General features: G+C 49.7%; 6 protein-coding genes across 6 annotated transcripts; 1 reads left to right on the forward strand and 5 right to left on the reverse strand.

The window, feature by feature from the left end:
- Positions 1–366: 366 nt before the first annotated feature.
- Positions 367–3,134, reverse strand: PtrM4_143950 (Dimer-Tnp-hAT domain containing protein; the record flags this gene model as incomplete). Its single annotated transcript, XM_066109708.1, has 3 exons — positions 367–404; positions 517–1,768; positions 1,815–3,134. 3 exons carry the CDS (start codon positions 3,132–3,134, stop codon positions 367–369), a joined length of 2,610 nt encoding a protein of 869 aa, XP_065959691.1.
- A 478-nt stretch (positions 3,135–3,612) lies between these two features.
- On the reverse strand, positions 3,613–3,957 carry PtrM4_143960 (uncharacterized protein; the record flags this gene model as incomplete). Its single annotated transcript, XM_066109709.1, has 1 exon — positions 3,613–3,957. The coding sequence occupies one exon, from the start codon at positions 3,955–3,957 to the stop codon at positions 3,613–3,615; it is 345 nt and encodes a 114-aa protein (XP_065959692.1).
- A 61-nt stretch (positions 3,958–4,018) lies between these two features.
- Positions 4,019–4,801, reverse strand: PtrM4_143970 (uncharacterized protein; the record flags this gene model as incomplete). The annotated part of the gene is made up of 1 exon (XM_066109710.1): positions 4,019–4,801. The coding sequence occupies one exon, from the start codon at positions 4,799–4,801 to the stop codon at positions 4,019–4,021; it is 783 nt and encodes a 260-aa protein (XP_065959693.1).
- Positions 4,802–5,117: 316 nt separating this feature from the next.
- Positions 5,118–6,984, reverse strand: PtrM4_143980 (Med15 multi-domain protein; the record flags this gene model as incomplete). Its single annotated transcript, XM_066109711.1, has 2 exons — positions 5,118–5,423; positions 5,488–6,984. The coding sequence occupies 2 exons, from the start codon at positions 6,982–6,984 to the stop codon at positions 5,118–5,120; spliced, it is 1,803 nt and encodes a 600-aa protein (XP_065959694.1).
- Positions 6,985–8,725: 1,741 nt separating this feature from the next.
- On the reverse strand, positions 8,726–11,023 carry PtrM4_143990 (Dimer-Tnp-hAT domain containing protein; the record flags this gene model as incomplete). Its single annotated transcript, XM_066109712.1, has 1 exon — positions 8,726–11,023. The coding sequence occupies one exon, from the start codon at positions 11,021–11,023 to the stop codon at positions 8,726–8,728; it is 2,298 nt and encodes a 765-aa protein (XP_065959695.1).
- Positions 11,024–12,927: 1,904 nt separating this feature from the next.
- On the forward strand, positions 12,928–13,784 carry PtrM4_144000 (uncharacterized protein; the record flags this gene model as incomplete). Its single annotated transcript, XM_001942195.2, has 3 exons — positions 12,928–13,422; positions 13,471–13,662; positions 13,707–13,784. The coding sequence occupies 3 exons, from the start codon at positions 12,928–12,930 to the stop codon at positions 13,782–13,784; spliced, it is 765 nt and encodes a 254-aa protein (XP_001942230.2).
- Positions 13,785–13,917: the final 133 nt, after the last annotated feature.

Raw genomic sequence — 13,917 nt, forward strand, 5'->3', positions numbered from 1 at the left:
AGGCAAAACGAGAAGTTAGTATAGAGTTTCGAACACAAAGCAAAAAAGGCCGCAACTATCTGCTCTAGAGAGAGGTCCTTCTAGGAGCGCGTTTGAGGGAGAATAGCAGTGTTGCGTAGTATATAACCTGAAGTCTTATTGCGCGCGAGTAATCAAGAAAAGATAAGATTGTATCGCTATCGCCGTTGAAACCCAGCTACTCGGGAGTCTCTACGTTGAGCAGAGTGCTCACAAGCTATCCTCATCGTTCACTAGCAGTATATGCCCCCAACAGCAGTATACAGCAGGGACAGTAACCTCTCTAAGGCCTTTGGATAGGATATATCGAAGCTTAAGACTCATTAATCGACGCGGAGGCAGGCGGTATTATTCAGTGGATGGGCGTTGTAAGGTAGGCGAGACGTCTATTTTAAGAAGTAGTCAGCTACGCTCTGCTAGGTATATTGAAGCTGTAAGAAGCAGCTATCCTGATGACCCTAGAGGTCGTAGACGAGGATGGAGATGGGCTGTACTTACCGGAATCGCTAGGTTGCTCCCACGCTGTGAGGTTGTACAACTGCTCAAGGTCGTGATCTGAGAGTTGGCTTGTAGCTGACGTCGGCAGCTTTATGCCAGCGGCATTCCAAGCCCGTACACATTGAAGCGCGGCGAGTAGTTGTGACCCAATCTTGCGCCGTCGCGGAGCAAGTAGATCTCCTAGTTCACTAAACATGCGCTCGCACTCGCAACTGCTCGCTGGAATACTCAACACGTCAATCGCAAAGCGTGAGAGGTCGGGATACTTAGACTGAAGCTGTACCCAGTACTTGATAGGGTTGCCGTCAACGTTAGGGCTGTTGTGCTGCTTACTCGTCCACTTTGGCTCCAATTTGCGCCACCTGTCGTACTCATCTGTGAGCTCATCATCGTCCTCGCTATCGCTTATGATGTACGAGATAGCCTCGTCAATAGCGCCGTTATCACGCTCTTTTGAGGGCTTTGTTGGAGGAGTAGAGGTCGTATACTCTGCCCAAAGAGCACGAAAGTCAGCCATACAGGCGACGAGCCACTCAGGCTTATCACGCCACGCCTTCTCGCAATAGCGTCGATAGTACGGGTGAAGAGCGCAGGCCGCAAAGTACGCGGGTGAGTCGTCGAGTTTACTGTAGTAGTCGTTGAGCTTCTCCCACGCTGCGCGAAAGTTGATAGAGATGTGATCTTCAGGCGCCTCGCGCTGCTCAAAATCAACCCTCTCGTACTGCCGGAGACGCTGCTCAAAGCGCCCCATAAGGAACTCAAACACTGGTATAACCTCGTATATCGCACCGAAACGGCCACATTTGCCTCTGCCTTCAAGGCGCTTTGTAGCATCTTTCAGCGGCTTCAGCACCTCAATATACTCAGTTATAACAGCCCAATCAGCAGCTGTGAGGCCCTTAGATCTCATCCAAGCAGGCGCCTGGGGCTTCTTGTTGTTCTTCGTTCGGGCGTGTGAGTCGGCAACGCGCTGCTGTTCCACGTAGAAACAAACGTAGGAGTTGAACGCGGGTTGTAGTAATACAGCTCTCTCAAACGCTGAACAAAAGGAGTTCCAGCGCGTAACGCAAGGCTTTACAGGCTCGAGTATTTGGAATTTAGCGTCGTCGTCGGCCGGTAAGTCCTGCCTCGCGAGGCGCTGAAAGTTCGCGAACATGTCGTACTGTTGTGGCGTTTTGATGTAGCTAATAACGTCTATAAGCGTGCCTAATGGGCCCTGCTTACGCCACTCGTTGAGGTATTTCTCTTCCTCCTGTACAGCGTTAGAAAGCTTCATTGAAAAGAACAGGTAGACTTACAGCCAAGTTCTCGTCGTTGTTAAAGGCGTCCTTGTTTGAGCCAAATATAATCGACTGGCCAACTAAGTTGATTGTATGAGCGCTACAACGTAGCCGGCGATGCTTAGACTTAAAGCCAAACTTCGCTCCAAGGGTCGCGATAGCAGTGTCGTTATTGAACGCGTTGTCGAGCATAAAGTAGCCAACGTTCTGCGCAGTTATATTAAACTTCTGCAGAGTTTCAGCGACACAATCAGCTATCCTGTCGCCAGTATGGGCACCTGAGAGCTGCGGCAGGTCAATAGCAACGTCCCTAAGGTCGCCCTCAGCCGTGGCAAAGTGAGCGACAATACCGAAGAAGCCACGCTTGCCACCTTTAACGGTCCACCCATCAAAGCTTATATGTATCTTGCTCGCCGCGCAACGCAGCTCATCGACGACCTGAGGCTGCATGAAGTTGTACAGCCTCATCACAAACTGCGCAACGCTTGTGCGACTACTCCAGAGCGCCTGCTCAGCTTCAGGATTCGCGAAATGTATCATCCTGCGGAAAGCTGGATCTTCGAACTGGCAGAGGGCGAGGTTGTTGTCAACAAGCCAGCTAACAGCTGCTATTCGAAAGGACTGTACGTCGAAGTTTCCTATCTCGTTCGCAACCCTTTGGCTAACGCCGAAGCCGCCCTTCAGCATCATTTCTAGCGATTTCTGGCCTCCAAGAAGCTGCTGAGGCGGTTGCTCGCCAGCGTTTGTTATTCCATGATCCCTATTTAGGTGCCTCGCAGCAGTACTAGTTGCCTCCGTCGTCTCCGCAAAGCCAGCAGTCGCTGCTTTACGCTTGTGACAGATGTGGCACAGCCAGAATATCCTGTTGGTATTACTGCGGAGAGTAAGCCGATAACCGTAGTTGTATACCCAGCTTTTCTTCTGCTTCTGTGTCCGAAGAGGCTTCATATACCGTGGCAGGCGACTCCAGTTAATGCCATCAAAGTTATCGGCCATACGCGGGTCGAAGTCAGGCTCTGGCTCGCCTTCATCTACCGCTTCAGACGCCGCTGCAGCTACCTCAGAGGCTTCAACAGGCGCGACAATCGCATCTTCGGGTATAGAGTCGCGCAACTGCATCTCGAAATCAACGCCTTGGCTCGCGGCCAGTATAGCTCGACGCGGCGACGTTGGCGGAGTCTCGCGCTGTGTATCCTCGTCGATAACGAAAGGGTGAGATGGCTGCGAAGCTTCGATAGTTATAGGCTGTGATTTACTGCCTTTCTGGCGTTTTGAGCGACCAGCGGCGGCAACAGGAGCGGCAGCAGGGCGTTTACGAGGATGCCTAGGGTCTGGCATAATAGCAACGGGTAGCACTAGGAATAGAACATGTAGAGAATTGTGTTAATCATTGTGCTACGGGAACTAAGATCTATATCTCCGCCGGCTAACGTTGTGGGCGCTATGCCCTGTACGTACTAGCCTTTAAGTGAGAGAAGATGGGATGGAACCTAGGTTATACCAAAATCTACGACTTCACGTTCTACGATATAGCCAGGATCAAGCCTATCAAGCTCACCAATCAAGCCTGCTTGATGGGCTTGATTTGCTTGTACTTTTGAGCAGTCTGGGCTTGATTTGGCTTGATTGTATTCACTCAATCAAATCAATCAAGCCCATCAAGCAGGCTTGATTGTTGGCATCTCTGCTAGAAGGTTCAGATTGGATTGATTGATTACCGCTTTAAGCCTAGTAGTTACCTATAGGAGTTTAAGCCCTACCTAGATAGGTAAGTGGGTCTAGGAGAGTGACCGGATTGAATTGATTGTTGCGGAGTCTAGTGGCCATCTGTACTGGCGATCTTGTACGGGCCATTCCAGCCATCACTCTCTCTCCATACTAAGACTTCGCTCTGGAGTGGGAGCGCGAGCATGTCTGCAGTGGCTGGTCCATTGCGGGTGTTCAAGGCGTCTGCAACTTGGTGCTCTGCCGTGATCTTGCGTAGGGCTTTCGTCGCCTTTTGAATAGCCTCGCTGCGCTTGACCATTGACGGGGATGGCGGTGACTCTGCAGTCATTCGTGGGTACGCTCCAAAGACCAGTAGCGTCGGGACTAGTCCATCGGGGCCAGCAGTATCGTTGACAGCCTTCACAGCCATCTGGAGAATCGCGTCGTCGGACATAGTGTCAGTGAGTTCTGCATAGAGTATGTCCCATGCGCGGCGTAGAGGTGCATGGTACCTCTCAGTTTTGCCGATAGACCAGTGCGCCTCCGTAGGTACTTGCTTGCATGTGACTCCCATGATCTTTTGCTTCTGCGCGGAACTCTGTGCTTGCAAAGTTAGTGCCTGCGTCATGCGTGATAATGTCTGGTGGTCCTTGATACGTGTCGATCCATAGTATCCGCAGTGCTTGCCATGTTTCTTTAGCTGAGATAGCGCTAAGGAACCTCGCGCCTTGAAACGCTGTTGAGGAATCGACCACATGCAGTACAGGTTTGTTGCTCAGGTACATCACATCCACCAGGATCTCATAGTTGAAGTGGTGATCATCCTTGAGAGTGAATTTGAATCGGCGCGGTGCGGAGCTGTGGAGCTGGCAGTGGTGGCAGAACTTAGTGACTTCTTCTAGGGTTCTTTCTTCGAAGTCGTTATGGCCAGCATCCTTTAAGAGCTTAACAAGTCGCGTGACAGCTGGGTGTCCAAATCGTCGATGGAGCCGTCGCAACTCTGTCTCTGTCAGGAACACAGTTGCTCTCTCTCTTTTGTTCAGATGGAACCAAGGATGTCCCCATTTGCGAATTACAGGGATGTGTACGTCACCCTGGACTAGCTCATCTGTGGTGTTGTTAAAGTAGACCTTTAACCTGTCCATGTCTGCAAGGCACAATAAGAATGGTGTAGGTGCGTCAAGCACCTCAAAGTTGATCGTCCCAATGTCTGTAGAGACCTGTGCAGTGCCAATAGATGATGTAGCCTCGCCCTTGCCGAATTTGATAGATGCCTTTCCTGCTGTAGACGTATCCATCCTAACTGTAGGATCTTCCCTTGTGAGTGCAAGGTACTGCTCCTTGCCAACTGTGGATACGTTGGCAGCGCCTGTATCCGGTAGGATCCCTTGGTACACAGATCTTGTGTAGCGGTCTTCAAGCAGGAACTGTGACGCTGGCGCTGATGGCGCGTCTTGGCGGTATACGTCGTCGCCAGAGATGTGGTGCAAGAACGCCTGATCTGCAAGGCATTGCTCCGTGAAAAACTGCTGTTCAAGGTATGCTTCCGCGACGTCGTCATCGTCGTCATCCTCGCAGTCTTCCTCCTCTCTCCAGCCTCTCTGATTGTACTGGCTAGTGTGCTCGATCCCTTCGTATTCTGCAAGATGTACGGAGAAGTCCTTGGGGGCTGTGTACCTGTAAAGTATAGCGTAGAGAAGAACTGTGTACGGGCAGCCTTGCGCTCTTCGTCTGTGTGGTTGGTAGACCAGCATCCTTCCTTCTGGCAAACAAAGCATTTCTTCCTCCAGCGAGGCTTAAATCCTCGTCCGTTGTCGTCGCGCTGCTCGCCTCCTCGATATGCTCCTCTAGATCCGCCTCTGAATCCTCCTCCACCTCGAGATCCACCTCGGATTCTTCCATTGCCGTTGTATCGGCGATCTAAGTAGTATTGGTCCTCTGTGACCATCTGGGTAGTGTGTTGCCGTGCAAGGTGTGTCTCAACTGCAGAACGTAGGTCTGAGAAGAGTCCTTCACAGATTGTGGCTGGTTTGAACAGTGCCATCTCAAGCTCTGGTACTCCTCGGCAGGCATTGATGACAGTGGTACGTAGGGCATCCTCGCCCTCAAAGTTCTTGCCAAGGGCACGCTGGCATAGCTGCAGCTTGTCAAGCAGGATCTGCAGAACCTCGTGTAGTCCCTTGTCGGGGTTCTCTGTGCGGGTGCGAGCGAAGGTTGTAGTCGTCCAGTCTGTGTAGTAGTGCTGGTGATGGACGTCATGGTCGAAGTGGTTTTTGATTGCCATGTACGCATCAGCAAAGCTGTCATCTCTCTCTACAACCTGTATGTAGAATGTCTCTGCACGTCCGGTAAGGATACGGGGAAACACTGCGTGAAACTGCTCTTCTTGGATATCTACCTGCCAGCAGATGCTGAAGAAGATCTTGATCTTATCGTCTAGGAGATCGTACGCATTCCCTGTATACTTGTTGCTATTGTCCCATAGCTTAGAGAACTGCGTGATCGTATTAGCGTCGAGTCGATCGTTGCGGGACCATCGCGGCGGTAGCGTCTTGTACGGGTCGTATGGTAGTTCGGGTGGTCTGTTAGGGACGCGGTTCGTTGGCTGTTGCGGAAATGGCGTGACTTCGCGATATGCAGTCGCTGGCGGCCGTGTCTGTAGTTGCGCACGCCCTTGTTGCGGCTGCGCGGCCTGCTCCCACAGTTGTCGATGCTGAGGCCCTTCCAGCGTACCGCTCATGTGTAGCGGCTGTTGTGGCTCTATTGTTTGGGAACGGCTCTGGACGCCTTGTCTCACTCTATACTGCTCTTGTTGCTCGCCCTGCGACGGTCGTTGTAATTGCGACGGCTGTGGTACTTGCGGTGGCTGTTGTAATTGCGGCGGTTGTTGTACTTGCGGTGGTTGTTGTACAGCTGGATAGACTGTGTGCTGAGTGTCCTGTTGGCGTTTATTGCTCTGCTGGCGCTGGTACGCTTCGGACTGTTGGTCGAATTTCATGGCTCGAAACTCTGCTGGTTCCCATTCAAGAGTATTCTCTATACCTAGAATGTTGTAGAGAGAGTCCGCCACCCTGGCGTGATTGTTGCCAGTGTATACTCCCCGGTGTCGTAGCACACTCTTAAGAGACCTTAGTGTACCACGCTCAACCTTGCTAAATAGCTCCTTCGTCCATCCTTCAAAGTCCCATTTGTAGTCAATGAAGAGGTCATCGTCCCAGGCCATTGACACATTGTAGTCGTGGATAGCCTTAGCGACCCACGTTGTTGCGTGTGTCTCATTTGCGTCCGCCGGTGCGGGTACACCCCAGAGAGCTGTATTGATGACCTTGAGTGCAACTGTGTATGGACAGTTTTCCATAAGTTGTTCCGCGGTAAATTTGGCCCATGGTGAGTCTGAGAGGTGTTCTGATTGCTCATTCTGTAGTTGATTCTGAGCTTCAGCAGAGTCTGCAGAGCTTATTTCGCTTTGGTTATCCGCCATCTTGCTAGCGGGTGTTGACGCGTTGTCGGTGTTGTTGTCTCGCTGGTTGGTCGTGCCAGCGCTTGTTGTTGTACGTGATCGGATCGTCCGGAGACGCTCGTACGGTTGAGTTGTGTTGCGTTGCTGACGCGCTCTGTGTTCGCGGATTAGGCTAAACCAGCAGCTGTAGAGGGAGGTTAAGAGTGCTTCGTGTTATCTCTGCCTCGCTCTGTTCTTAGCACAGAATCTTCTCCCGGGAGTATAACGTCGTGCGTCAGGGAGTTCGTCGAAGATGCGGTCTGTCTCTTCTACCTTGCTGTCTGTGATCGCCTTAAGCAATCACTGATCAGTGTTGGAAGGTCTATAGCACTAGTGCTGAAAGGAAATAACGATAACTAGGAATGCATTCTGTTCGGTGATGGTGATTGATTGTCTACGAACATAGCTGCTACGAAGGTATACCTAAGCTCTGCGCAAGGTGGGCCGAAGTCGGGCCGAAGTGTCCAGCAGCCGACGTCTCTACCGATACTCACGATCCGACAATTATTGAAACAAGGTCCCTCTAGTAGTATGACTACCATGGATAACCGAGTGGGAGGAGGGACAAGGCGGGGTGGCTGCAACGTATTGTATTGACTATCGTGTTGAGTGTCACAGACTTTTGGCTGTTGTGGTGGGTGCTATTGCCCACCGGGCAGTGCCTGCCACACCAGCATATCATGTGACTCTCAAGCACCTTCTACCCTGGACTGAACCCAGATATTCTCAACAATTATTATATTTCCATTAGAGTCCTGTATCAGTCGGTGACTATGTAGGACTTTGGCTAAGCCGTTCTATATAGGTTGTTCAGTGGGGAGTTTCTTTGGGTCTTGTTGTCAGATTTTATGGATGGGATTAAGTGTGTATTGTCTGTCTCTGTCTACGGCTCTGTCTGTGGGAGGTGGCCTCCCCTCGGGCTTGGCAGTGCTAAGTCCCGGCGCTAGCCCTGGTTTGGGGGTCTCATGTCCTTCCCCAACCACCATCGGCTCGATCATGGAGCAAAACCTTGCCTCAATCTGACACTTGTACAATTTGGGTGACAGTTTGCGTACTCCAATTTCAGAGCTAGTCTTCCTGTCAGATAATAGCACTGTTGAAGATAAGAGCGTACAGACGTTGGGTTAGACTAGCGCGACCCGGCATCTGTGAGCGCCAATCAGATCACAGGAAGGCTTGACACCCCCTAGGTGTGCCCACAACCGTAGACAGAACCACAACACATTCAATCATCAATATTATCACCATCATTACCTATTTTATCAGTATTCCAGATGAGAGTGAATATCTGACATGTCACGGTAATCACCCTGATTCCCTGACACCTGAACGGCCATAGACGCTAGGTGCTCCCGTAAGCACCTGGCATCTGTTGATTAGCTAAGAGCAGCTAAGACCCCGCGCTAAGCGCACAGGCCCCGCTTATATCTGCTCACCGCAACTTGAACCTGTTCTGTTTCCTTACGCAACGTCTTGTATCTACACTAGATAGTATTATTATTATTATTATTATATTTCCATTAGAGTCCTGTATCAGTCGGTGACTATGTAGCAGTGATCGGAATGGTCTGGTCTGGTCTGGTCTGAGGGTACAGACCAGACCAGACCAGGTGCTTACATAAGGACCGGTCCGACCAGACCGGTCCGACCAACAAGACCGCCAAGAATGAGGCTGAAGCAAAGAAGGAAGCCGAGGAAATGTGTTTTACTACTGACTGTCAATCTAGTCGTCTTCGTTCTCACTATCCTCGATATCGCTGTTCCCCTCAGCTTGGGGCTTTCCATACCAGGCCCGGAGACACTCGCACGCTTCTATAATATCTGCCTTCAGCCTACCACGGCGATCGACGATAGTAAGCTTCGCGCTACTAAAAAGACGTTCGCATTCATCCGACATAGGCGAGATCGCAAACATGTCTAGAGCGAAGCGAGCGAGATCTCGTTGGGAGTCGTAGCGAGATAGCCAGTACGCAATAGCCTCATTGCAACCTGCCTCTTCGTTATGAAGCCGGTCAGTAGAGATGTATTGTTCATACAAATCAGTTGTAGAAACTGGAGCGTCTATTCGAATGCGCTTATGTTCCCGCTGGCGATCAAATGCTGGGTCAGGATCTCTCTCCTTCCTGGCTGGTGGTGGCAGCATCTCGACAGGGTACCTTCCCTTATACTCTGTCTCCCAGAGATGCTTCACCGCTAATTGTGCGTTTTCAAACCACCTCTTCTTCTCTTCGTCGCCATGAAGAACCCACTCTTGCCTGAACCATCCACACTTGCGATATGGATCAAGGATTTGAGCCGCATAATATGCCGGTGGAAGGTCAGTATCTTCAGGGAATCGATTTTGCCAATTCAGCTGCTGATTGTTATAGTACTCAACGCACTTTAACCAAGCAGCATCAGCGCAGCCTTGAAGGTACTTCCATGTAAAGTTGTTATCGTCCTCAGTGTGGATGTCGTGGTAGTGATCCTTCGTCTCGCTTATCTCCCGGAGAAGGCAGTCCAAAGTTGAAAACCAGTCCGCAAGTGACGTCTTCTTACCTTCAGAAAGCAAAGTTGCAGCATAGAAGTCTTTGAGAGCGAGTTCAATCTTTCCAAGCTCAAACCAGTGCTGTCCATCAAGCTTAAAGTTCGCGATCCCTACGGAGCCCTTTCCAGGTACATGACGAGCCGAGAAGAGCTCTAAACGTTCTCGAACATTTAATGCACGTGTAATCGAATAAAACCATGAGTTCCAGCGGGTCGAGTTGTTCTGGATAAGCTCAAGCCCGTCGAATTGCGAAAGATCTCCGCCGATAATAATTGTAGCAAACTCCTCACGCCGTTGTGGAGTAAGCCTGATGTATCGCACCAGGTTGTGAAGACGACCCAAACATCCGAACTTCTTCCAGAGCTCTTCCACCTTCGTATAGTCGCCACGTTGATGATGCTTCTCCAGCTTCGCAAGATACTTCTCACAGTTTCGCCCCATAAGGAACGCCTGGCAACAGAGGTTGATGACATGGCCCAAGCAACGCAGCCGGCGATGACGACGTTGTTTTGACTTCATCCATGGGCAGAGATCCTTGAGTATAAACTCAACAGCGGTATCATTTGCCGAGGCATTATCCAGCATAAAGTATCCAATCTGATCTCCGCTAATGTCGTATTCTTCCAGCAATTCAAGGACCACCGATCCAAGATTCTCTCCAGTATGTTCGCCGTATATACGTCGCATACCTAAAGCGGTAACACGTCGCATGCCGGTAGTATCAATCCACATAGCGACGACGCCTAGGATAGCGTAAGGGTTTGGTGAAGTCCAGAGATCAAAGGAGATAGAGATCCTACTCCGTGAATGGTGTAGGTCCTCCCTAAGCTGTTGCTTCTTCGATATGAATGCATTCATTACCCAGCTTCGGATAGTCTTCGCAGCCTTCGGGAGGTGGTTGAGTAGTGCCGGATTTAAAAAGAGGAGTAGTTCACGAAAGTACTGGTTCTCTAATTGAAAGAAGGCGATATGGCAGTACACAATCCAACGAATTAGAAGCTCTTTAAACTTCTCTACTGACTCCTTCCAGAAAAAGATGCTGGAAGCAGCCCCATCCTTTTGCTGGTCGATTATAGACTTCCGTACAGAACCCTTTCGCTTGATGCCACTCTGGGGATCAATCTGGTGCTTCTGTTCCAGGTGATTCCGGATCCTAGAAGTGCCATTGATGACAAACAACTCTTGCTTGCTCTTCCCAACCCTGCACTCATGGCAGTAATACACCTCTTTCTTATCGCTATCTCGAATGTATTGGAGTCCGTACTTCCAGATGTGTGATGTACCTTGACGGAAATCCTTCCTTGCAATTATTGCACGTTTCACGTACGTGATACCGCCCTGCACGAACTCATCTGGAGATTCGTGATATTGAATAGGAGTGGGTGATAGTATAGGGGTGGGTGATGACGTGGGGATAGGAGATGGAGTAAGAGACGTTAAATCTAGTCTTATAATATTCGATGGGGACGGTGAGGTTGGTGTTGAAGGCTCCATAACAATAGTATATAAGTAGGTTGTTAAGGACTTGATTGTTCTATGTAAGTAGAAGACTTACCTTGATCTTAATGACTCATATTGTGCTAAATTTTCTGGCTAGATTAGTCTAAGATCTAGTCACGTGGACCTATTTATAGCCGGACCGGTCCGATCATCTAGACCGGTCCGACCACGGTCTCAAAAAATCGCCAGACCAGACCAAGTCTTGGCGGTCTAGACCAGACCAAGACCAAGTCAGACCAGACCATTCCGATCACTGCTATGTAGGACTTTGGCTAAGCCGTTCTATGTATGTTGTTCAATATGGAGTTTCTATAGGTCTTGTACAATTTGGAGGATAGTTGCGTAGTCCAATTTCCGAGCTAGTCTTCCGTTGGCGCGGGTGCTAAAGAGCAGTGTGGTGAACAGAAAGAGATGTAACAGCGAGCTCTTTGCGAAAAGAAATATTGTTTGTAGTTTTATACAGTGTCTGTCTGTTGTTTTGTGTAGGCGTCTGTATATAGGGATCTACAAGAGAGAGAATAGATCTATACAGCTATTGCCTGGTCGATGTTTTGCTCGTGCGTGTGCTAGTGAAAGCAGGTGCTGGAGCGGTTCGGTATATGGGGTCGGTATATCGAGTCGGTTTAGGGCGTTCGGTAGAGAGGGTATTTGGTGTAGGCGTCTGTATATAGGGATCTACAAGACAGAATAGATCTATACAGCTATTACCTAGTCGATGTTTTGGGCGTTTTGGTGTAGGCGTCTGTATACAGGAATCTATTATAACCTAACAATAATAGACCTATACAGCTATTGCCTAGTCGATGTTTTGCTCGTGCGTGTGCTAGTGAAAGCAGGTGCTAGAGCGGTTCGGTATATGGGGTCGGTATATCGAGTCGGTTTAGGGCGTTCGGTGGAGAGGGTATTTGGTGTAGGCGTCTGTATATAGGGATCTACAAGAGAGAGAATAGATCTATACATCTAGTGCCTGGTCGGTGTTTTGCTCGTGCGTGTGCTAGTGAAAGCAGGTGCTAGAGCGGTTCGGTATATGGGGTCGGTATATCGAGTCGGTTTAGGGCGTTCGGTGGAGAGGGTATTTGGTGTAGGCGTCTGTATATAGGGATCTACAAGAGAGAGAATAGATCTATACATCTAGTGCCTGGTCGGTGTTTTGCTCGTGCGTGTGCTAGTGAAAGCAGGTGCTAGAGCGGTTCGGTATATGGGGTCGGTATATCGAGTCGGTTTAGGTCGTTCGGTGGAGAGGGCTTTTGGTGTAGGCGTCTGTATATAGGGATCTACAAGAGAGATAATAGATCTATACATCTAGTGCCTGGTCGGTGTTTTGCTCGTGAGTGTGCTGGTGACAGCAGGTGCTGGAGCGGTTCGGTATATGGGGTCGGTATATCGAGTTGGTTTAGGGCGTTCGGGTATAGGTAGCATCTAGATATATAGGCCTATTACTTTGCAGCAATAGAGATATATACCTAAGGAAGAGCCGTTGCTCTGTCGGTTTCGTAGAGGGTGCCTTCGATCGAACATCTAAAATCAGTTGGCGCACGGGCCATTTGCAGAGATTTCTCTCAACTAAGGCCAGGTAACAACTCTGTCAAAGTTGCAGCGGCCAGCGCGCCCGCCACAACGCCTGCACGCAAAAGCAGACGTTGGAAACTGATTCTAGGAAGGCATTTCAATGGAATTGAGATGAAAAAAGGGTAATCCAGGACCTTTTTGTCATCTCGAAAAGTTGGTGTTCGATGTGGCGGTACCACTACTTCGGTAGGTATGTATACTGGCAACGGTTTACAGAATACAGGATCGTGCAACACAATCCAGTAGCTGTAGTCAATGCATAAATAGCATCGTATCGCGAACATGAATATCCTAAGTTTGTTAATTAAAAACATCTACACACTCGTAGCATGGGTTCGCCTAAGGAATCCGAGTGGTCTGAGCGTCGCCTCGCCAAGCTTAGGAGGCGCATGAACCGTTCCCCAACACCATTCCCCTTACCCGTGCTATCGCGGTCTCCTTCTCCACTAGCCTTGCCACCTCCGCTTCATACAGAACAACAAGCACAGTCTGACGCCCATCCCGAGCTATTGCATCCGCAACCTCGTCTTAAATACGACCCCTCTAAGTCCCCCCGATTTTCCGACCTAAGCCAGCAACTCCCCGAGCCAGACAAACAAGCCCACCGAGGCTTCCTCGAATCACAACTCCACGATATCCTCGCAGAGCTCGACAAAACTCCGTCTACAACATTGTCTCTTCGCCAACGACTTGAGTCGCAAGCGCACGAAATCCTTAGATTGCTAAACGGTCTTCCGCCTGAACCATGTACTTGTCCACAACACCCAGATACGGCCAAAGACCTAGGCGAGGCTAGAGCGGATAACAGCAAGGACATGCACTTTGTACTAGAACCTTCCTCTAGTTCTTGACAAAGCTGATTTTGTTTACAGATCCCCGCGAAAGTACCCAAAGCATACCTGCCAGCTCCGAATAATCAATGCCGATTCAACACCCTACTCCGCAAAGCAAGTCAACTCTGCCAGAAAGCAGAAGCCGAAGTGTATATGAAGATTCGGATTGATGGTCGATTCTATGTGTACAACTCGGTCGACCCGGCTTCTCGATTAGCATTCGAGCCTAGTGTATGCTTCTAGCACCTCTGCAAGATCATAGCTAACCGGCCTAGGCTCACGAGAAAGTCATAAACGTGGCAATTACCAGCGGCGAGCCGGCATATAATGGTTCAGATGTTTCAGGAAAGTGAAAGAAGGACATGATGTATTGAAGCGAGCATATATGATGGTAGATGGTTTCATTTGTCTTCTACATCGTACATCTCTAGATACCTATATCTATATCTCTGTTAGCCTGTTTTATCCCTTAATATCTACGGGCAT

The sequence above is a fragment of the Pyrenophora tritici-repentis genome, chromosome 9 (assembly GCF_003171515.1).
Source record: "Pyrenophora tritici-repentis strain M4 chromosome 9, whole genome shotgun sequence".
NCBI lineage: Eukaryota > Fungi > Ascomycota > Dothideomycetes > Pleosporales > Pleosporaceae > Pyrenophora > Pyrenophora tritici-repentis.